The sequence below is a fragment of the Nycticebus coucang genome, chromosome 23 (assembly GCF_027406575.1).
Source record: "Nycticebus coucang isolate mNycCou1 chromosome 23, mNycCou1.pri, whole genome shotgun sequence".
NCBI classification, from domain to species: Eukaryota; Metazoa; Chordata; class Mammalia; order Primates; family Lorisidae; genus Nycticebus; species Nycticebus coucang.
Genome location: NC_069802.1, coordinates 24,669,910 through 24,692,882, shown reverse-complemented (window position 1 = coordinate 24,692,882; position 22,973 = coordinate 24,669,910). Strand labels below are relative to the sequence as shown.

Below are 22,973 nucleotides of genomic sequence, written 5' to 3'. Positions count from 1 at the left end.
CAAACTCTCGGGCTCAAGTGATTCTCTTGCCTTAGTCTCCCAAGTAGTTGGGACTACAGGTGCCCGCCACAACACCTGGCTTTTTTTTAGAGAGATGGGGTCTTGCTCTTGCTCAGGATGGTCTTAAACTCCTGAGCTCAGGCAACCCACACGCCGTACAATAAACACTAATGGAATCTGATTAGCAGAAAAATAGGTCCATGAATGATTTTTGTGATATCATCACAGATAAGCAAAAAAAGTCCTCACAAAATCACCAGGCCCCCATCCCTCACCCCTGCCTGGTTAAATGAACCCCTGTCCTATCTGTTAACCAATTCACTTTTAGACAGATGTATGAGTGACTTCTTCTCTCATTCAACACAGCATAGAATATTGGTCATTCAGGAGTGGACCTGACACCTAGCAAATACTCACACCTGTCTTTTAAGTTATTTTCATTCCTGGAAAAGAAAACTGAAGAAAACAGTTGAGGCAAACATATTTTGCGGCATTTTACTAGAAAGATCTGGATAAAGGAAGGGCCGTCAGTTGGAGTAAATTTTACTCCTCACTCTTGCGAGGGTTCACATTAAAAATGACAGTGCTGCATAGTAGTAGCAGCAAATTTTTTGTTGTTCTTAGTCATGGCAGCAGTTAACACAGTACACTAGCAGTGCTTAACATACCAACACTTAAGTCGTTATTTTTTGTTTTTGTTTTTAAGTCATTGAAATTATGAGACTATCATTCAAATGGAAGCATTATAGTTCTTCGGAACCATTATGATCTCAAAATGAAAGGAGAATGATACAGATACACTGGCTGAGGTGTTTTGAGGTGCATCGAAGTGTTCCAAGCTGGGACTTACCTTAACATGTTCTTGAAGTACCATGGCCTGGATTAAAAGGTATGCTTTAGGAATTTCCCAGTGACCCCAAGGTCATGGGTAGAATGAATGCTCATGATTCTATATTTAATTATTGTATATATTAAGATATTTTAATATGTAGATTGCAGATGTTACGAATTTATGGTAGCATTTTTTGTTAAAAAAACAAAGTTTAGGCTTGGTGCCTGTGGCTCAAGCGGCTAAGGCGCCAGCCACGTACACCTGAGCTGGCAGGTTCAAATCCAGCCCTGGCTGACAAACAACAATGACGGCTGCAACCAAAAAATAGCCGGGCGTTGTGGCTGGTGCCTGTAGCCCCAGCTACTTGGGAGGTGGAGGCAGGAGACTCACTTGAGCCCAGGAGTTGGATGTTGCTGTGAGCTGTGATGCCACAGCACTCTACTCAGGGCAACAGCTTGAGGCTCTGTCTCAAAAAAAACTTTATAAGTGAATTTGTTTTTTTCCTTTTTTGGCACATGGTTATGGAAGATGCTGGGGTATTTTCCCTAGGTTTTAATAGTAATGGACTATAATGTTTTTACCAAATAGTTTAGAGGTTACTTATGTGTTAATTTTATAATAATCTTTCTAGATTGCATTTACCTTCATTCTCTGCAGTACTGTTATTTCATGGTAGTTGGAAGAAGAAATAGTTGGGTAAACTCTTCACTTCGGGTGTTAAATTTCACCAATCAAAACAATTCTTTGGGCCACCTATACTCGTATAGCTTTGTCTTTAAATACAAATTTTAAGAATTTTCACTTAGGGGAAAATGAGTAATTTTAAAAATTAATGTTGTGATTGTTGTTTATTCACCAATGTATGTATGCAGTTAATCATTCTTGTTTCTGAGGTATGTAGTCTTGTTGTTATTTATGGTTACTAGTAGAGGTAATTCTAGGCTTCATAATACCCACTTACCCTTGCGAATCTTTGAGGCTTTTATGTTTGTAAAATTTTGAGTGATATAGTCAAAACTTTTTTAATTATTTGAAGTCTTGGGAAACTACTAATTTTTATACTGTGTGCTTGCTATTAAATTTTTTTTTATGAAGTAGTAGAAGTTAACCAACTCAGAATGCTGAACTCATTAATGTCACATCAGGGTCAAAATTCTTTATCTTTTAGGTAATGAAGGAAAATATGTTAGGAAGGGTAGAGGTTTAAATTATGGGTAGATAAATGTAATAGAATTATACTTCAGCAGTCCATAATTTTTTATCAGTTATGCTACCTTCTGCTAAGAACCTTTTGGCATGTCAGCAGTGAAATTCTTTTTTTTTTTTTTTTTTTTTTTTGGAGACAAAGTCTTATTGGTAGAGTACCCTGGCGTCATAGGTCACAGCAACCTCAAACCTTGGGCTTAAATGATTCTCTTGCCTCAGCCTCCCAAGTAGCTGGGACTACAGGCACCTGCCACAATGCCTGGCTATTTTTTTTGTTGTTGTTGTTGCAGTTGTCGTTGTTATTTTAGCTGGCCCAGGCTGGGTTCAAACCCGCCAGCCTGGATTTATGTGGCTGGTGCCCTACCCACTGAGCTATGGGTGCCATTCCTTAGCATTTACATTTTTTTTTTTTTTTTTTTTGAGACATAGTCTCACTATGTTGCCCTGAATAGAGTGCTGTAGTGGCACAGCTCACAGCAACCTGAGACTCCTGGGCTTAAGCAATATTCTTGCTTCAGCCTCCCAAGTAGCTGGGACTACAGCTGGCCAGCTGGCCACAGTGCTTGGTTGTTTCTTTGGTTGTAGTTATTATTGTTGTTTGGCAGGCCCAGGTTGGATTCAAGCCTGCCAACTCCAGTGTATGTGGCTGGTGCCCTAGCTGCTGAGGTACAGGCGCTGAGCGGCTTTTAAATTCTTCATGGAATTTAGTTATTAAAGCTAAGACAAGACTGCTTTATATCAAATTCTAATCCATACTGATAGTCATCTCATCGAGTTCCAAAGTGGAGTCATCTGCTTATTAGCCAAGGCAATCAGTCAGGTCAATTAGGAATTTTAGGTCTAATGGCACCGATTAGTATCTGCCTTCCAAGAAGATATTCTTGGACGCAATGATTTCAAGACAGTGTTCAAGTGCAATGTTTACAAAACATGTTTCTGTATAACACTTGCTACTTAAACTTCAGCATTTCTTTTGCTTGTAGCACTTGTGCATCTTAAAAAAAAAAAAAACTTCACAGACCTTTTTGATGCACAGTTAAGAGTTGGGAACTCCTTTTCTTTTTGGAAGATTTTACAGCTTCGTGGTTAAGAGTTTAGACTCTGGTGTTAGCTGACTTGTGTTTTAAACCTAATGCTTACCTTATTACTGTGACAGGTTAAAATGATAATAACAAGCGTATTATTATGTAATTATATAATTTATATATTAGAGCTAGTAGCTGATTGTATACATGCACTTAGTGCAGGTTTGTGCGTTTAGATTGTACATTTAGAAGCCACTCTTTTTTTTTTTTTTTAAGTAAATTTATTTCAGGTTAATGTGAGGGTACGAACAACCAGGTCAAAATATTTGATTTTGTTAGGTAGTGTGGTTATGTCCACACATGAAAGATGTGCCAACACTCCCATAAAAGCCACTCTTAAATAGCCGGTTGTCATGATTATTAAATGCCTGGTCAGGACCTCATTTGGGTTTTTTTATTTTTCTTATTCTGAGTCTTTGATAATACTTTGTCCTTTGTTCTTTCTAGAGTAAAAGAAGCCATCACCATTTGACTGATACTTTTAATCATTTTGGTCTTTTCCTGTCACTGAAAGAAGGTGGCCATTGGAGACTGCTTCTTTGTCTATGATTGGCTTATCCTGCTAGGTTGCTTTGTTTCCTTCCTTCCCTTCTCCTTCCCCTTCTTTTACTGGGTACAAGCAATTCTCCTTCCTCAGCCTCCCCAGTAGCTGGCACTACAGGCACCTGCTATAGCTCCCAGCTACCCGCCCCAACTCCCTGCTAATTTTTCTATTTTTAACAGAGACATGGTCTTGCTTTTGCTCAGGCTGGTTTCTTAACTCCTGAGCTCAAGCGATCTTCCCAACTCATACTGCCAGAGTGCTAGGATTCCAGGCATAAGCCACCACACCCAGGCAAAAAGAATGGATTTATTAAAACAACTTTTTTTTTTTTTTTTTTTTTTTTTGAGACAGAGCCTCAAGCTGTCGCCCTGGGTAGAGTGCTGTGGCATCACAGCTCACAGCAACCTCCAACTCCTGGGCTCAAGCGATTCTCTTGCCTCTGCCTCCCTAGTATCTGGGGCTACAGGCTCCTGCCACAACGCCTGGCTATTTTTTGGTTGCAGCTGTCATTGTTGTTTGGCAGGCCCGGGCTGGACTTGAACCCGCCAGCTCAGGTGTATATGGCTGGCGCCTTAGCCACTTGAGCCACAGGCGCCGAGTCGAATTTACTAAAACTTCTATTTGAGTTTTTTAGAAAGAAAGGTTGAAATAAACAAAATATATATCCATATTTATATGTCTATTATTGAGTTTAGATCCACTAAGAATATGCCTCTCTTGGTCACAAATGTCTCTAAGAGTGGTATTGTTTTATATTGTTTTGCTTTGCTGAAAAGAAGTGACCAGGAGAAGTTCCAGTGTGTTGCCTCTAGTTAGTATACCACACCCTGTACATCCCCTTCGAAGGTCCCCCTGCCATCCTTTTTCTTTGAAGTAAAATTTGTTATGGGAGAATATCTACAGAGTAGAAAAGAATAGGAGAACTTAACAGCAGTAGCTTTTGAGTGACATTAACCAAGGTGATTTTATTAAGTGCAGTGATCTCACATCCTGCCCCTTGGCATACTTTCTCCTGTTTATCAACTCCTGGATCAGTCAGTGGTTTTCAAACTGTCAGTGGTAGCACATTCTGGCATCAATTTATGAAGTTACTCTCTTTTGGCCCTGTAATTAAATGAAATAAAACAATAGAAAGTGTCATGAATGTATCATACAATGTAATTTTACACCATCTAGTTTCATAAAACTTTTGTGTCAATGGTATATTTAGGTATAAGATTGCAGAGACCGAAGTTCTAGTAATGATCAGTTGGAAACTCAGTATTTAAAATCTATATTGCCAGCCTGACTTCAACCACAAAAGCCTTCAGAAATATCTAAGAAAAGTATTACCAGGTCAATATAGCCTTATCTCTGATGGTAATAGTTGGTAAGCTGTGAAACTCCTTGTTTTTAGTTTTTTGCTTTATTGTTTTGTGTGAGGGTATGTGTGTTTTTTTGTTTGCTCTGGTAAATTTAAAGTTTCATAGGTAAGAAATTTACAATATTTCCTACTTGTGTAGGAATTTACTCTTGCTGTGTATTGATGGAAGAGACCCATGCAGTAAAAAAAATATATATATATATATATACAAAAAACTGATGATACACACTAAAACCCACTGAATTCATTTTTCATTCTTTATATGTTAGGATTTGGTTGTACAATAGGTGTTTCCTTAATTTAGAAGGTAAATATAAACTTTAATGTGGCAAAAAATGAAGCATAAATCAGATATATTACAAATATTTAAGGTAGTTGAATCTTCAAATGTTAGAGCTTCTGTTTTTGTGAGAATTTCAATAATATTTACAATTTTATTTTTCTTGGATTAGTGCTTGTGCTTGCCACATTGTCCTCATGACAGCAGATATTTGCTTCACAGATTTATTGAGGATGATCACAGAGTTTCTGGTAAATATTTTAAAATAAATAAGGCTTTAAAGTAGAAGAGTATCAGTGTATGTATGTTTCAAGTCTGTCTAAAATAGTTTCTTCCCTAGAAAACAGTAAGAGAATGAAGACTTCTGGTAAATTGTTTCATAGCAATGGAATTTATACATTAGTTTTCTATACTTGGTATTTGAAAAATGGAAGAATTGTTTGCCAAAAGAGGAGGACAAAAGATAATAAGCACAATTCATCTTTTCCTGCGGGTTCTTGGCAATTGAGTTGCAATACATGGTTCAGTTCTTTGAATTGGGCACGTTATGCTCCTTAGAATCAGGTTTTGATATTGCAGAAGATACAGCAGTCATCTCCCAGTCAGCAGGTTAACTACCCTGAAGATGGTTGACTGTCTTTGTACAGGTGTTTGCAGACGTGCATTAGAGGTGCAGGTAGTGATGAGAACATGTGGATTTGAGGTATCAAAAAGTTGAATTCCTTTTATCTATTACTAATAGTAGATTTTATCTATTACTTTGTTTTCCCCCAGCTCTCCCCGTTCCACCCCAGTCCTTAGTCTTCTCTCAGATTATCCAATTCTTTCTACTCTTTTTAATAGCGTTGTTGGGCCTTTTGTTGTTATAAGGAAATTGATTCTTTTTTACCTTCCTACACCGCTTTCCCCTCACACTGGTTATTCTGAGGGAAGCAGCAAGTTTCATGTTGTCTGTGTGGCATTTGTTTCTTCAAAACTTTTCCTCTTTCCTTTGGTTATCATCAGGCATGGTAGCAACTTGGATCCTTTTTCTTTGGTAGATTTCTCCTTATAGAATGTACTGTAGAAGGAAAGTAAACTACATTCTAGTTTAGTTGGCCCCAAATCGAAATCAGTGGCCAGAGGCAACACCACAAGGGTGATAGAGGGGCTAGAAATATAAGTGGAAGTGTTGGTGGTGAGCAGCTAAGCAGGCAGATTAATGAAACGTGCATGGAATTCAACTTTATTAAAACCCCTTTATTGTTGAATTTCCTGTGGAAAAACTAACTTGTGAGGGAGAAATTCTAGGCCGGGGCGAGAAAGGCCACGCCCAGGTAGCCTAACTATGGTAGGATCTCTGTAAGTTGACCACCCAAGGGACTGTAACAAACTGGCCAACATGTGGATGATCAGCATAAGGAACTAGGCCCACTATACGGACATGTACATGTGCATGTCAGGTCTGTGAAAAATAGGTCAGCTTGAGGTGGTCGATATAGGGAGGTGGTCATTTATGGAGGCTCTACTGTATATAGAACAGGGATAATTTGAGACAGAAAAGAGCCCCTGAAAGCATTCACATTCGAAATAAACTGCAGGGGGCCAAGTTTCAGGGCTTGCTGTGTCCCCCAAGCTAGTCATTCCCTCCCTACCCCCATCAACAGAGTTTGTTTATTTTGTTGACTCCTGTATCCCTAGTGAATATTTGTAGGAACTACTCAGTGAATTTTTGTCAAATGAATTAAATTTTGATAATATATATATTTTTTTGAGACAGAGCCTCAAGCTGTCGCCCAGAGTAGAGTGATCACAGCTCACAGCAACCTCTAACTCCTTCAAGTAATTCTCCTGTCTCTGCCTCCCAAGTAGCTGGGACTACAGGCGCCTGCCACAACGCCTGGCTATTTTTTTTTTTTTTTTTTAGTTGCAGCTCTCCTTGTTGTTTGGGGGGCCCAGGCTGGATTCAAACCCACCAGCTCAGGTGTATGTAGCTGGCGCCTTAGCTGCTGGAGCCACAGGCGCCGAGCTGTTAATACTGGGTTTTAAAGACACTTCTATCCTATCATGGCAGAATAGACCATATTCTTATTTACCAACCTTTTCTTTTTTTTTTTTTATTGTTGGGGATTCATTGAGGGTACAATAAGCCAGGTTACACTGATTGCAATTGTTAGGTAAAGTCCCTCTTGCAATCATGTCTTGCCCCCATAAAGTGTGACACACACCAACGCCCCACCCCCCTTTACCAACCTTTTAATACAAGAGAGAATAAATAAGCATATATATAAGGTGGTGATCTTATTTTGAGATGATCTTAATTTCTACAAATTTCTTTCTTTTTTTTTTTTTATAGAGACAGAGTTTCACTTTATTGCTCTCGGTAGAGTGCCGTGGCGTCACACAGCTCACAGCAATCTCCAACTCCTGGGCTTAGGAGATTCTCCTGCCTCAGCCTCCCGAGTAGCTGGGACTACAGGCGTCCGCCACAACGCCCGGCTATTTTTTTGTTGCAGTTTGGCCGGGGCTGGGCTTGAACCCGCCACCCTCGGTATATGGGGTTGGTGCCCTGCTCACTGAGCCACAGGCGCCGCCAAATTTCTTATCGCTGAACTCTTGTGAGTTGGGGATTGATAAATCTAAAGGCTGAGAAAATCTGTGTTGTTATGCTAACATTTAATGGTCTTTGTACTTACCAAGGGTCCCTCACCTAGTGATTTAACCCAGTGTTCACAGCAGCTTTCTAAGTTGTTACAATTAACATTTCTGTTTTAGAGATTGAAGCTCTAGAGTGAATATAAAAGTGCTGGAGTGGTTTTTGTTTTTATATTTTTTTAAAGGAATATCTAGACATCAAGAGAACAAAGCTTGGAAATAATTTACATAATAATTCAACACATTTTTCTCACAATGGTAGTTATCCAAGGGTGAGATTATTTATAGGGTAAAAGACTGATTGTGATCTATTTCAAGACAAAATGCTTTTTTTGTCAACTAAAACATTTCCGTATTTGGGATTGACCAGATTTGGTGTGTTAGAAGGTAGATAGCTGCCCTTTTATGGGCACTGATACTCCGTAGCTCTCTTTTACTTCTCTTCAACTTGATCGCTCAGAACTCCCTCAAGCATTCTTTTTCATTTCTCCTCCTCCTCCATCAATGCTCAATAATAGCAATGTTGTTCAATAATAGTAATATTCTTTTAACACGTTGACGCTCAAAAAAGTGATAATGCACATTTTTTTGACAGATTCTATCAAGTGGCATCATGAAAATAGACCTTATAGGTTCCTTCACATAGTTTCACTGAGTTTCAAACAAATTGATAAAAAAAAAACTTGCATATATCACTTCCAAGTCTCCTACAATTTGATCTAAGTAATTTTTTATTGTAACAGTAATAATCTAATATGCCATTATGTTTAAGCAAACAATAATCAATGCAGTTAACAAATTAGCTGTCCATGCTTTATAAACAGGAGCAGCGCTAGATATAAATCTCCTTCCCCTCCCCCCTCCTCCCCCTCCCCTTCCTCTCCTTCCCCCTCCCCCTCCTCCTTCCCTGAAGTGTTCTTTCTCTTCTTGCCTCCTGTTGCCCCATTCCACACACCCCCCCTTCTCTCTTTCTTCTTTCTCTCATTTACATGAAACCTGAACAGCAAAAGAGTTTGCTCTGTACTCTGCCTGTAGAAGAATAATATGCAAACAGCACTTTTGAGCCAGCAGATTGGGCAGGTCAAAGGAGAAGTGACTAACAAGGCTCAAGTCAGGAGGATGCTGTGAAAATAGCGTAAATCTTAGGTCTAAGAGGCTGTCCAAAAGTTAAGAGAGCTGACTCAGGACAAAGAATATTTCTCTTTCATAATAAAGAGCTTATTGAGTATTATGACCAGATAAATAGGATTAATTTTGGAGAAATACTGGAACCAAATTGAAGCATTAACAGTAGAATGAGTTCCCATTGACTTTGATTTTTTTTCTCCAAATTCATATTTTTACTTAGAATTAAGGATTTCTTTGCGATCTTAAACTTTGCTTTATATCTAGAGCTGCCTGTGTTTATAAAGCATGGACAGCTAATTTGTTAACTGCATTTATTATTGTTTGCTTAAACATAATAGCATATTAGATTATTACTATTACAATAAAAAATTACTTAGATCAAATTGCAGGAGACTTGGAAGTGATATATGCAAGTTTTTTTTTTTTTATCAATTTGTTTGAAACTCAGTGAAACTATGTGAAGGAACCTATAAGGTCTATTTTCATGATGCCACTTGATAGAATCTGTCAAAAAAATGTGCATTATCACTTTTTTGAGCGTCAACGTGTTAAAAGAATATTGCTATTATTGAACAAGTAACAAGAGTAACCTATAGCATTTTATCATGTATGCTCTTCTTCATGGGGGAAAGTTGTTTCATTAAAGTGAGGAAATCATTATTTTAGCTATCTGCACTTGGTAAAATTTATAAAATTTGAAAAGTTAATATTGGCTTATTTATAATTTTTTTTCCATGTTAGGAATTAATTTGGATATATTAGATCAATTTGCTTATAATCATTTAATTCGGTGTATGGTCTAATCATCAGTAAGTCATGTTGATCTAAACCAGTGGTTCTCAACCTTCCTAATGCTGCAACCCTTTAATACAGTTCCTGTGGGTCACGATCCACGGGTTGAGAACCGCTGATCTAAACAGTGTAGAGAATGCACTAAAGGCTGCATTCCCCCACCCACTCCCAAGGAGAACAGCCTTCATTTGACACCTGAAGCTGCATCTTCTCCAACTCTCCGTTATAGTTTAAGGACAAAGATTCCATATAAATTTTTTTTTGGCCGGGGCTGGGTTTGAACCTGCCGCCTCTGGTATATGGGGCCGGCACTCTACTCCTTTGAGCCACAGGTGCTGCCCAATTTTTTGTTTTTGTGTTAATTTTCTTTTTCAGCCGCACCTGCTAGGCACGTACTTGTATTTGAAAACTCGATGTTAACATTGTGTGCACTTGAGTCAACTTCAGTGTAAATTTGTAAGTTTGGCCATATTGGCCAACTAAAAGTTATAGCTTAAAATACACACCAGGCATCTCCAATTTATTGTGGAAATAGACATTTTTCTTCATTGCTAGGTTACTTAGTTACAATTCTTTAAGAGTCTATATTTGATTACTCCCTAGAGCTGTTAACACAGATTTTCCTGTTTGTTTTTTTTTTGTTGTTGTTGTTTGTTTGGTTTTTTACCTTATGGCATTGCTTCATAGTCTCCAGTTGGATTATTACAGAATTTTGTTCTCAGTATTCAACAGTTTTGGTTTGCTGGAAAATAGTTTGCACATTAAGAAGTGATTTTTCTTAAACATTAAATAACAATAGATAATTTGTTTACTGGTAAAAGAGAGTGGACTTTATCAGCGAATTGGAGGGCATTATTTGGGGAAGGCAAGGAAGAAAGGGTAGTTTATGGAACTAAATATGGCTCCCTTGTTTATTTACATGTGGGGCTCATTATCTTTAATGCTAATTGATCAGTGTAGTTTCAGAAGTGGGGGCAACCCTGCTTTGTGGCTTTCTTACCTTCATTTTTCCTTTGCAAATGGAAATAATGTTGACTTCACAGGATTGCTAATGAGACTTAAATGAGAACACACATAAGGAGCTGTATTCTGGCTGTTACTATCTCTTGTTTACTATATGAGGCCAGTTTAGGAAGCTGCAGGTACAAGTGGTAATGAGAGCTTCATCTAACCTTAATGGAATCAGGGAATGGAAATAGAGAAGATATTTTGGAAATACAGCTGATGGCATTTAGCAATGAATTGCTTGTGGTAGAAGGCAACAATGAATTCAGTAGTACTAGCACTGTAGACAGTGGAGACTTTACATGTCTTTAGGGAACATGCACATTCAGAAATTGGTGAGAATATTACAATTAAGTAGCTACAGTGGAGCTCATCTTTAAAGAAAAAGTAGTCTCCTATTTTCTAATTAAACAACACGATGTAAGGCAGTCAACTAGACATTAACTACTAGATGAACTCTGCAATACAATGCCTTTGCAGTTTGTGCAATTTAAATCCATAGTATGGCATTGTACCGAGTAAATGCACAACAACCATGACCCAAACTGAGAGTTAAGTCTATCTGCCTACTGGAGGTCTTACTATCCATACTCAGAACTCTAAGGTTTTTCATTCCTATACTAGTGTTTCTCTAAGTTAATGATGATTTATACTTTGAGTCACTGCTTTGTGGTCTGGCCAATCTCAATTCCAAACCTTTCCATTGCCTGTGCTGAGCAGAGGTTCCTTAGATGTTTGTACAAGCATTAGGCTACCTGTAGTACCACCCAAGGCAAAGCAGCTGTGGTCAGATCTTGCATTGTCCACCCCTATGCTCCTGCAATCTCTTTTATGAAGAGCCCTGGCCTCCTGTGAGGCTTGAGCAAGCAGATGCTGTGACAGGTTAATCACTTAGATACACTTTGGCAGAAAGCCATTCTTGAAGATTTGAATTGTGGTTAAGACAACTTCTTCAGAGTGGCTTTTGATTTTACCACAGATGTAGGTTTGATCACTATAATGTGATATGTGATAACAGAAAGCTAAGGTACAATTTAAAAGGCATGTATTGTTTGGGATATTTACACTCAAGCAAAAAATCTTATTCATGTAATGGTGCTACATAAATGTTTTGAAAATCTCTTTGTTCCTATTCTGAAGGTAAGAATTTTGATTCTCATCATTGTATTTTAGTTTATTGCATATATTTAAACTCACGTGTAGAGTATCTGCAATGTCCTATTTGACATATGTTTAAAAATGGGAATTGCCATGTTTTTTATTAGGGACGGTCTTCTTTGAAACAACTTACTCCTTATAGACCTGAATCAGTAATAAAGACTAGGTTTGAAAATTAGAGGCAGGTGTACCTCTGAATTAAAATACTAACCTGTATGTCAAGGGGTTGGCTGCTTAAAAATTGCAAACATGGTTTGGTGGAGGTTGTGCTGGTACTGTCTGCATAATTTTTACCACAGAAAAGAAGTCTGCAAAATACCTTGTTAAACTGAAGCCTGTGTAGATTCATGGTCTTTTTCAGTTCAGAAAACATTTACATTGCAGAATTATGATTCATAGTGTAAATACTAAATTTAGGAGACTCTCACAGTCTCCACTGTAATTGTGATGTAGTTACCTGTGCAGAAAAAATGCAAGAGTAATTGTTCCAGAAAGACATCCTCAGATACACTTACATGCATGTGTGCGTGCACACACATCTCTGTGTGCGTATATATGTAATATCCAAAGTATGGCCTCCATAGCAGATGTCTTTAGAGTTCCTGAATTTTGTGTACTTACAGCTTTAGAATACATTTTCTTACTCCCTAGTAATCAAAGAAAAATTTATTCATTACCTTTGTAAAATTTGGTTAGCTGAAGGATTGAAAAGGTGATGACTTATTTCCTTTCAGATATTTTTGCCCTGGTACCCCTCTCAAACCAAATCTGTGCTGTACCAGAGAGTTTTAAGTTCAGTTTGTGGACTTTACAATCTTGTCATAAAAATGTACATCTTGTCACATTTTAGTGTCAGGAATTGAATTGCACTTAAATTTTATCCTAATGCAGAGTATGTGGAAGAAAAATCATGAGCATTATGATCTAGTTCCATTTGAACCAAATTTACCAATATATGAAGTTAATTAAATAAGATGGTTTCTTAGCTAGTGTCCTCATCAGTATAATGAAGGTGATAACAGGGAGGATGTGGTATGAAGGGAGGTGTGGGTGCAAAGGATGCGACACAGTCCCTCCTGGAGCCTGTGCTAGGAAGCATGCTTCTTACTGGCTGCTGTCTGCCAGCTGGTGTTTAACACGTAATAGGCACGTAAATGTGTCCTGAGCGGTGAAAGAAAAAAGGAACCAAACTGGAAGGACAGTTAATTGTACCATTCTTTTTCCTTCCTCTTCATCTCAGTTTTGGGTGAAATAAGAAAAAACAAAATCTCACTACTTCTAATTTGAAGTGGGCATGAGAAATAGGAGGGAAAGTTCCAGGAGGAAAACTATTCGACTTCATCTTCTGTGTACAAGTTTTTCATGACCACTTTGTGGATTTTCTGCGTAAGGTGTTCAGTCCCAAGCGTTCTTTGTGGGGACACACCAACTCTTTCCTGTCGGCAGGTGGGGAGGGGTGTGCTTCCTGAATGTTGCTGCTGCTGCCCTTCCAAGGAGGTGTAGATTCCGGGGTAAACTTCATCATGCTGTCTCTTTACTTTTGAATCTTTACTTTGGTGGCGACAGGAATCATTTATATTCATACTCCTCAGGTTCTTTGTTGTGGCACTTGTCTTTGTTTCCTAAGTTACTGGGCACCTGCTGGCCCCTGACCTGGCAGTAATTAATGTAGGGTTCTTCAAAGCTAAGCCATAGTTAAAGGTAAAACTAAATGTATTTTTTGTGTGTGTACGGGGTAAAATATACACAGTGAAAAATTAACCATTTTAATCTGTTCTAAATTTATGGTCTGGTGACATAGTACATTCACATTGTTGTGCAAACGTCACCACCATTCTCTCCAGAACTTTTTCATCTTCCCAAAATGAAATTCGGTCCTCTAAACAATTAACTCTCCATCCCACAGCCCCTGGCAACCGCTGTTCTACTTTCTGTCTCTGACAACTTGATACTTTAGAAGATACCTCATATGAGAAGAATCACACAATATTTGTCCTTTTGTGTCTGGTGTATTTCTCTTGTTGGAATGTCTTTAAATTTCATCTGTTGTAATGTGTATCAGAATTTCCTTTTTAGGCTGAATCATATTCCTTTGCATTGTGTGCACGTACCACATTTTATTTATCCATCCCTCATCAGTGGATGTTTGTGTTTCTTCTGCCTTTGGCTGTTGTAAACAGTGCTGCTATGAACATTAGTGAACAGCTATCTTTTTAAGTCCCAGCTTTCACTTCTTTTGTGTATATGCTGACAAATGGAATTGATGGATCATATAGTAATTCCACATTTAATTTTTCTAAGAATCATACTGTTTATCCTGGCTACCCTAAGGCGTGTGAAGTGGTATCTCATTGTGGGTTTGATTTGCATTTTCCTGATTAGTGGTGTTGAACTTCTATTCATGTGCTTATTGGCCCTTTTGTGTATCTTCATTCACAGCTTTTGCCCATTTTTTTGCCCACTTTGTCACCCTTGGTAGAGTGCTCATTTGGCATGGTAGCTCACAGCAACCTCAAACCCTTGGACTCATTCGATTCTCTTGTCTCAGCCTCCCAAGTAGCTGGGACTACAGGCATCCACCACAATATTTTTAGAGATGGGGTCTCCCTCTTGCTCAGGCTGATCTTGAACTTGTGAGCTCAGGGCAATCCACCTGCTTTGGGCACCCAGAATGCTTGGATTATAGGCGTGAGCCACTGCAACTGGCTCTTTTGTGCATTTTAAAACCAGTTTTCTTTGTTGAGTTGTAGGAGTTCTTTATAAAATCTTTCAGGTACACGATTATATGTATTTTATCACAATATTAATCTAGATTTGAAGGGTCCATTTCAGTTTTGCTGTTTTGAGGATGTGTGTGTGTATTGGAGGCAGATCCTTATTTGTTGCTCTTGATCTACCGTGATGTGTTAGCTCATGGCAAATTCAAACTCCTGGGCTCAAGTAATCCACTTGTCTCAGCCTCTTAAGTAGCTGGTACTACAGGCGCCCACCACAATGCCCAGCTAGTTTTTAGAGACAGGGTCTTGCTCTCACTATTGCTCAGGCTAGTTTCAAACTCCTGACGTTCAGCAATCCACCTGCCTTGGCCTCCCACAATGTTAGGATTATAGGCATGAGCCACTGTGACTGGCCTAATTTTTGGTATATATTATTTAATAATCCAGCTTTGACAGCATGATAGTGTACCTACTCCATGTGGGACACTCTTACGGTAGCTTAATATATACAAACCTTTTAAATTGGAAATACATTTATGTGTGTTTTCAGTTGAGGAAACTGAGGCACACAGAGTTTAAGTAGCTTTTTCATTCCAGGTCACACCACAAGTTGTATGAAAGCCAAGAGTTTTATTTAAGCAACCTAGTTCCTATGTCCGTGCACTTAGCCACAGCACTTGACTTGCCTGTATGATAAACTTTACGTGTATTCTCTTCAGATGACAGTTTTCAGGCCTCGAATACTGCTTTACCTCTTCCATAGATTTTATCTTTCCTTTCTTCATTGAGTGAAGGCAAAACCAGAAGGCAGATAAAACCATGAAGATCGGGAAACTGTGACTGGAATTCCTAAAGGTATTATATGCCATTTTAAAGGCAGTCCTAAGAGTGAGGTGTCTTACTTAAAATTAAGTGGTTAAGATTGGAGCCTCTTTAAAGTCACCCACCACCTTTTTTCCCATAAAATGGAAATGTGAATTTAATTCTTTGAGTTTGGCATACAAAAATGGTTCCCTAGTAAAATTTGCTTACCAAGATGATTAAAAAATTTTTTCTTTCATTTTAAGGCTCTTGTGTTCTAGAGTTGGTGCTTGAGTGGCCATCAGGTGACATCTAGATGATGCAATTTGGTCTTGCTGTTTGTCTTACTCATTAAGTCAAACTTAATAAGTAAAGAAAAAAACTCTCTTTTATCAAATTATATAATGCATATTAAACCAAAATGGAATTTTTGCTGTTGCCCACCATTATCGCTAATTTCATGTAGGACGTGTGTGTTTAATGAATACACTGGGGAGATCTCATTTTCTCATTCAGAATTCTCCTAACTGGATAGCTTTTGGTATGTTTTGTATATAGGCACAACTGGCAGGTGCTCTGTAACTGGCAACCTGTTTGTCATTGTACACAAGGACATTTGTTTTTGTTAATGCAAATAATGAATTATTTATTGAATTTATTGAATATCTTTGTATGCATGTTTTTGCAGAGTCATAAAATTGTCTGCCTGTATAATAAATTTCCAGTATTGAAATGGCTACGTCAAAGGAATGCACCTCTTCAGTTATAATAGACATTGCCAAAATGTCAAAAGTTTGCATAAATTTAAACTCCCAACCGTGCTGAGTTCCTGCTTCTCTACGTACACACCAGCATTATTATCAAATTTTATGTCTATAGCAAGCAGTTTGTAAATAATTGTCTTCATGCATAAGTTACGTCAGGAAGCTGGCCTCAGTCACTTACGTGCCACCTCCCATGAATGTTTTTTGATAGGTTTGTCACTACTAGTTTCTGCAGCAAACAGAGTCAGGCTAGCATCTTGATTAATTGACGAGATGAGTACTTCTCTGGGTGTGTCCTTTTTGTTCCGGCATAATTTCAGTTTACAGAAAAATTAGAAGACTGTTACAAGGAAGTTTACCCAGATACCTCAAATGTTAGCATTTTACTACCTTTGCTTTATCCTTTTCTATATCTATATATGCACACATGCAAAGTCACCTCGCCCGACCATTTGAAGGTAAAAAATAGATCTCAGACTCTTATCTCCCTAAGTACCACAATGGGTATTTTTTGAAAGTGAAGATGTTCTCTTCTGTAACCACTGTACAGTTACCAAATTCAAGAAATCACAGGAGTGATGTTGTGGCCTTCTTACTGTACCATATCAAGAGGCATTTGATGTCAATTTGCTTCATTCGGTCTCTTGATACAGGAACTTAGAGTTGTTTTCCTACTGTCTGATTGCTTCTCTTTTTTTGAAGCCATATTTTTCATTTAAGATTTTCATGTGACTTGTTAATAGAGACCAGTGTTCTCACAGCTCAGTTGTACCGTCTGGATGGTGGGACTTATGGCTATTACGATTTAACCCTGGAGAAGTTCCTCTTCAAGTGTGGACATTGGAAAGTAAACATCAACTAAACTGGAAATAATATTGGAGATACCCAAACGTTGAGCATGGCTGGAGATGATGTTCTCAGATACCTATTTGTATCTTTCTACTCTTATTACATCTTTACACCAACTGCTGGCAGACTGTTCTAAGAGAAAGAAGTTTGTTTGTTTTTAAATCAGAAAAGAAAATGTAGAATAAAGGAACTTTCACAAATGTTCTTACACAGTGTGCATGATAAGAGGGGGGGGACATTTCTCTACCTGAAGGGGCCAGATGCAAGCACGCGCATCTTTGAAATCTGCCCCATGGGATGTTTGTTCTGATAGAAACATGTTTATTAAATGAAGTGGTCCAGGAGAATGCATCATGCCTTTGTTACTATAGCCGGGGACCACTGGCTGCACTTAGACAAACTTCAAGCAGCATTGCTACTAAATGGGTTTATTAAGGTAATAATAGCAGATTGAGAACTAGAAATCAAAGTACGGCAAAGGCTGATACAGTGTCTTGCTCAAATGTTTACGATATAATAAGCTATTTTTTTGCGCCCATAGGTGGAGAATGAGTAAACTTTTATTTATTTTTTAATTTATTATTATTGTTATTTTTTGAGGCAGAATCTCCCTCTGTTGCCCTCCCACTGTTGAGTGCTGTGGTGTCAGCCTACCTCAGCAACCTCAGATTTCCTGGCTGGGTTCAAGCAATCGCTCTTCCTCACTCTCTGAGTAGCTGGGACCATATGTGCGCGCCACAATATCTAGCTAGTTTTTCTATTTTTAGTAGAGACAGGGTCTCACTCTTACTCAGGCTGGTCTCAAATTCCTAAGCTTAAGAGATCCACCTACTTTGGCCTCCCAGAGTGCTAGGATTATAGGTGGAAGCCACCGTGCCCTCAGAGAATAAGTAAACTTTGAAAAGTAAATTACATAATTTATTTTAAAAATATATTTTCATCTGCTAATCTCTTCAGTCATATTCAGTAGGTACAATATTTAAGTTGTTTTTAAACTTTTTGCTTTTATAAATACATAGATGAACATCTTTGAACATACCTCACTGACCATTTGTCCTAGTAGCATATAAGTTCCATAGGGTCCATAGGTCCATACAGCCTTTCTTTTTTTTTTTTTTTTTTCTTGTTGAGACAGGGTCCCACCCTATGCCCCTGAGCAGAGGGCAGTGGGCGTGGTAGATCAACGCAGCCTCTGCCTCCGGAAGCCGATGGGATTACAGGCACTTGTTGCGGCGGCCCGGCCGGATTTTTCCATTTTTTTCATGAGTCGGGGTCTCACTGTTGCTCAGGCGAGTCTCGAACTCCTGAGCTCAAGCAATTCTCCCTCCTCAGCCTCCCACAGTGCTAGGATTACAGGCGTGAGCCACCACACCCGGCATCCATGCAGCCTTTCTAACTCAATTTTTTTTGGTGAGTAAATTGCTAAGTAGCTTCCCAGTACCATTTGCTTAACTTTTCAGATTATTTGTTATCACAGAATGTAGTACTAACATATATCACTTATTTGTTCTTTCTAGTGGAGGGTGTGGCTCAGATACCCTAATTTTTTCTTAGTCAAGTGCTGCTTCAGTTTGTTATATTAAACATGATCCAGAAATCCTAATACTGGTCAGGTGCAGTGGCTCAGGTTTGTAATCCCAGCATTGTAGGTGGCCAGGGAGGATCACTTAAGGCCAGCCTGGTCAACATAGTGACATTCCTATCTTTACTAAAAAATAAAAAATCAGCCAGGTGTGGTTGTTCACACCTACAGTCCCATCTACTGGGGTGTCTGAGATGGGATGATCACTTGATCCCCAAGAATTCTAGGTTACAATGAACTATGATAACACCACTGTACTCCAGCTGGGGCAACAGAGTGAGACTCTCAGGGAAATCCCAGTACTTTTGAACTGCTAAAGTTTATATACTGTTTACAGCAGATTTGATGTGTAGTTTGGTTTAATTATGAATTTGGATTGTTCATCCTTTCTTTTTACTTCTCTTCTGCTCCTCACCATGCTTCTTGCCTAAGTTAATTTTAGTCTTATCTTAATCTCATTTTATGTGTTAAACAGAAGATTTGCAAAGACCATTTGGGGTCAAGTGGGTAGGGTTGCAACTACCAAGGGGAGAGCTGATGGGGGAGGACCAGGCATAGCACTTATGGGCAGACCCCAGGGACCATAGATGCTGGGCTTCTGGGAAGGCTGTAGGGTGTAGGTGTTTACTGTGATCTTCCTGCTTCTGTTGTCTCTGGCAAAATTCTAGGCTAGGGCTGTGAATGACTTCAGCCTGGTATAGCCTCTGGTAACCGGGGAGCAGCTGCTGTGGCTAAGTGGGAGATGACCTTAATGAACATATTCTAGATCCCGCACATCACAACAGGCTCCATAGGTTACTTTCCTCTCCTTTGCTGAGGCCAGAAAAATGTCCACATGTGAAGAGGGGGCCAAGTTTATCACCCTGTGGAGGTCTGTGGACCAGGGTAAAAAGATGCCATACTGGGTTGGATGGGTGGGAAGCCTGAGGGTAATTTGTTCATTACCCAAGGACTGGACACCTAAGTCCCTGAAAGGTGGGAGGAACCTCTACCCTACCAGAGGAGAGAAAGTATCTACTACAGAGATCTGGAAATTGGGATCACTAAGGAGCTGAACATTCATGCTGCAAAATTTATTGAGTGCCTGCTATATACCAAGCATTGTTTTAGGTTCTATGAATACAGCCATTAAGAGAAGAGACTGAAAATCTCTGCCCTAACAGGACTTGTAGTCTTTTGGGAGGATATTCATGATGTTTTTAAAATCAAAGTACTTGTATTATTACTATACAGTATTCTAGATAGATCAGGTTTTTGCTTTGTTTTGTAGCACCATAACTACTAGATCGTCTGTGTTGAAAAAAGCTTTCTCTTGTGTTTTTCCCTGTCCTCTTTTGATTTTTGACTTTTTTTTTTTTTAATGCAAAGCATGTTTTAACTGAAAAGGTGTTAAGATGGTGAAGTTCTGATAACTTTGATCATGTTTGTCCTCAATACATTTGTGGTCATATACTTCCTTAACAGACTGGTTGTGTATAGAAGCAGATGTACCTGGTGTGGGAGTAAACAATATTGTACCTCCTCTGTGAGCAGAAAGGAAGTATGTATATATAGACAATGTGCATGCAAGGTTTTTACTTACTTGAAAATTCTAATGGATTGGAGGATATGCGGAGCCTCAATACTATTTACAGGTAGGAAATACTGTGCTTAATGATAGCTTACAACTTAAAAAAAATCATACTTAAAAAAATAAATCATATTTCTAGATATGGAATCAAATTTAGCTATAGTAACTTAACATTTTCCCCTAGCTATTCTTGTTTTGAAAATAAGGCCATTGCTTTCTTAGAAGAGGAGAGCTGGGCTCAGCACCTGTAGCACAGTTGTTACAGTGATGGACACATACACCAAGGCTGGCGGGTTCGAGCCTGGCCCAGGCCAGCTAAACAACAAATGACAACGGGAACAAAAAATAGCTGGGCATTGTGGTGGGCGCCTGTAGTCCCAGCTACTTGGGAGGCTGAGGCAAGAGAATCACTAAAGCCCCAGGAGTTGGAGGTTGCTGTGAACTGTGACGCCACGGCACTTCACTGAGGGCAACATATGTCTCAAAAAAAAAGTGAAGCTAAAGGAATTTGCTAGTTTTAAACTCTATTTAGTGGCATAAGCATACAGAAGAATATAAATTTTCTTGAGGCATAGTATGGTTGTTAGTGTTATGATGGCCAGCAGATGTTTTCTTAGTTCCCACTCACACTCTGAGGGGGAAAAGTACAGAGCACAGAGCAAGTAGGAAAGGGCACGGTAGAAGTCAAGTGTATACTAGCCAATAGTAAAGGAAAAGCGTTAGTCTGGGTTTTTGAAAAAATACCAATTTAATAGAGGTTTTTCCTTTATTAAAATGTGTATACTTTTTGGGCACCCTCTGTATATACAGATGCATAAATATCTGTATATACCTATTTAAGGAGTATTTTAATGAATAACTTAAACTCCTTGGTTTTTGTATAATATTCTATACCTAACCTAATAAGGCTGTTTTTGGTAATTATATGCTATAGTGATACATTTAATCATTTTCAAAGATTAAAAAAGTAGCCAGGGGCGGCACCTGTGGCTCAGTCGGTAAGGCGCTGGCCCCATATACCGAGGGTGGCGGGTTCAAACCCGGCCCTGGCCAAATTGCAACCAAAAAATAGCCGGGCGTTGTGGCGGGCGCCTGTAGTCCCAGCTGCTCGGGAGGCTGAGGCAGGAGAATCACTTAAGCCCAGGAGCTGGAGGTTGCTATGAGCTGTGTGATGCCACGGCACTCTACCGAGGGCCATAAAGTGAGACTCTGTCTCTACAAAAAAAAAAAAAAAAAAAAAAAAAAGTAGCCAGATAGGTAGTTGAACCTTGTAGTTCCAACAATTTGGGAGGCAGAGCCAGGATGATCACTTGACCCATAAGTTAAGAAGCTGTTACCTGGGTGGGAAACGAATCCCTAACTCCACAAAATTAAAAAAAAAAAAATAATAAATTAGCCTAGTATGGTTGTAAGTGTCTTAAGCCCCATCTACTTGGGAGACTGAGGGTGGGAGGATCACTTGAGTCCAGGAATTCAAGGTTACAGTGAACTCTGATTGGGCTGCTACACTCCAGCCTAGGTGACCGAGCAAAACCTCTCTTTCTTTTTCTCTCTCTGTTTCTCAAAGATTTAAGAGCAGATTTAATTTCATATCTGGAGTTCATGGGTCAGTCAGTAGTTCATTGGTTTGAAACTTGAGCTCTTCAGCCACCTTGCTGGTGGTAAACCACTAAAACTTTTATTTTTTGACTTAAAAAAATGGAATATTCTGTAGGATAAAATCAAAGAACTAATCATGAATAATTCTTCTTTCAAAAACTTGGATTATTTGCTCCAAATATTTGTGTGCTATTTCAATTAAACTTTTCAGTGTTTCAGGGTTAATAAAATATGAATATATTCAGTCATGATACCCATTACTTATAAGTATCAATTCAAAAAGTGTGTCATGGCATTTAATGACTCAGAAAAATCAACTGAGATTCCATAACTTTTATCATCAAAGTTAATCTTGTGGAACATCACAAATGTAGAGAAATCTTTACATTAAATAAATAAGGTTCCATAACCTGTCACTGGAACAAATTACTTAACTGTTTATAACCATAATCTTGCTTCAAAACAAAATAAAAAACAACTTGTAGTGGTCCTTTTCAAGTGCTGTAGCTTCACTATGTCTTTCAGAAAAAGTTTGCATTCCTATTTTAGAGGAAATAAGTGATCATCACATAGGAACTGTAGTTTCTTCTTTCTTACATTCTTACATGTACAAACACCATACTTAGTTTAATTCTTTTGGTGTAACCATTTATAACAAAAATGGTGAAATTGCTAGCATTTATAGAATGTTCACTGTGTTCTGGGCACTATTCTATATGTTTTCTATATATCAATTTTAATTACTTTTAATTACTTTTCAATCACTGTGTCCTTTTTATAGCTGAGGATACTGAGTTCTAGAGAGTCAAGCAACTTCAGGGGTTACACAGCAAGTAAATAACCGAATCATGGATTTGAGTCCAGCCAGCCATACTCTAGATCCTTTCTCTTAACCTCAGTGTTGTATTCTAATTCCAGCCTGAGTTGTGCTTTTCTCTGCCTTTGCACCCGCTTTTCTTATTGCCCTCTCCCTACAAGCTGAAATGCTTCTATAGGATGCTAGTTAGCATGTTTCACTTTTAAAGAGCCAAAGACTGTGGGCTAGTTATCCAAATCTGTGTTTA

The 22,973-nt window shown here is 38.6% G+C and overlaps 1 protein-coding gene across 1 annotated transcript in view; it reads left to right on the top strand.

Annotated features, from left to right (window-relative positions):
* RBPJ (recombination signal binding protein for immunoglobulin kappa J region) overlaps positions 1-22,973 on the top strand; it is a 93,674-nt gene that overhangs the window by 32,348 nt on the left and 38,353 nt on the right. The window contains exons 2-3 of the mRNA XM_053577516.1: positions 707-889; positions 20,205-20,374. Of these exons, the coding sequence (XP_053433491.1) occupies positions 20,298-20,374 (77 nt within the window). The 5' untranslated portion in view covers positions 707-889; positions 20,205-20,297. The remainder of the gene's footprint in view (positions 1-706; positions 890-20,204; positions 20,375-22,973) is intronic.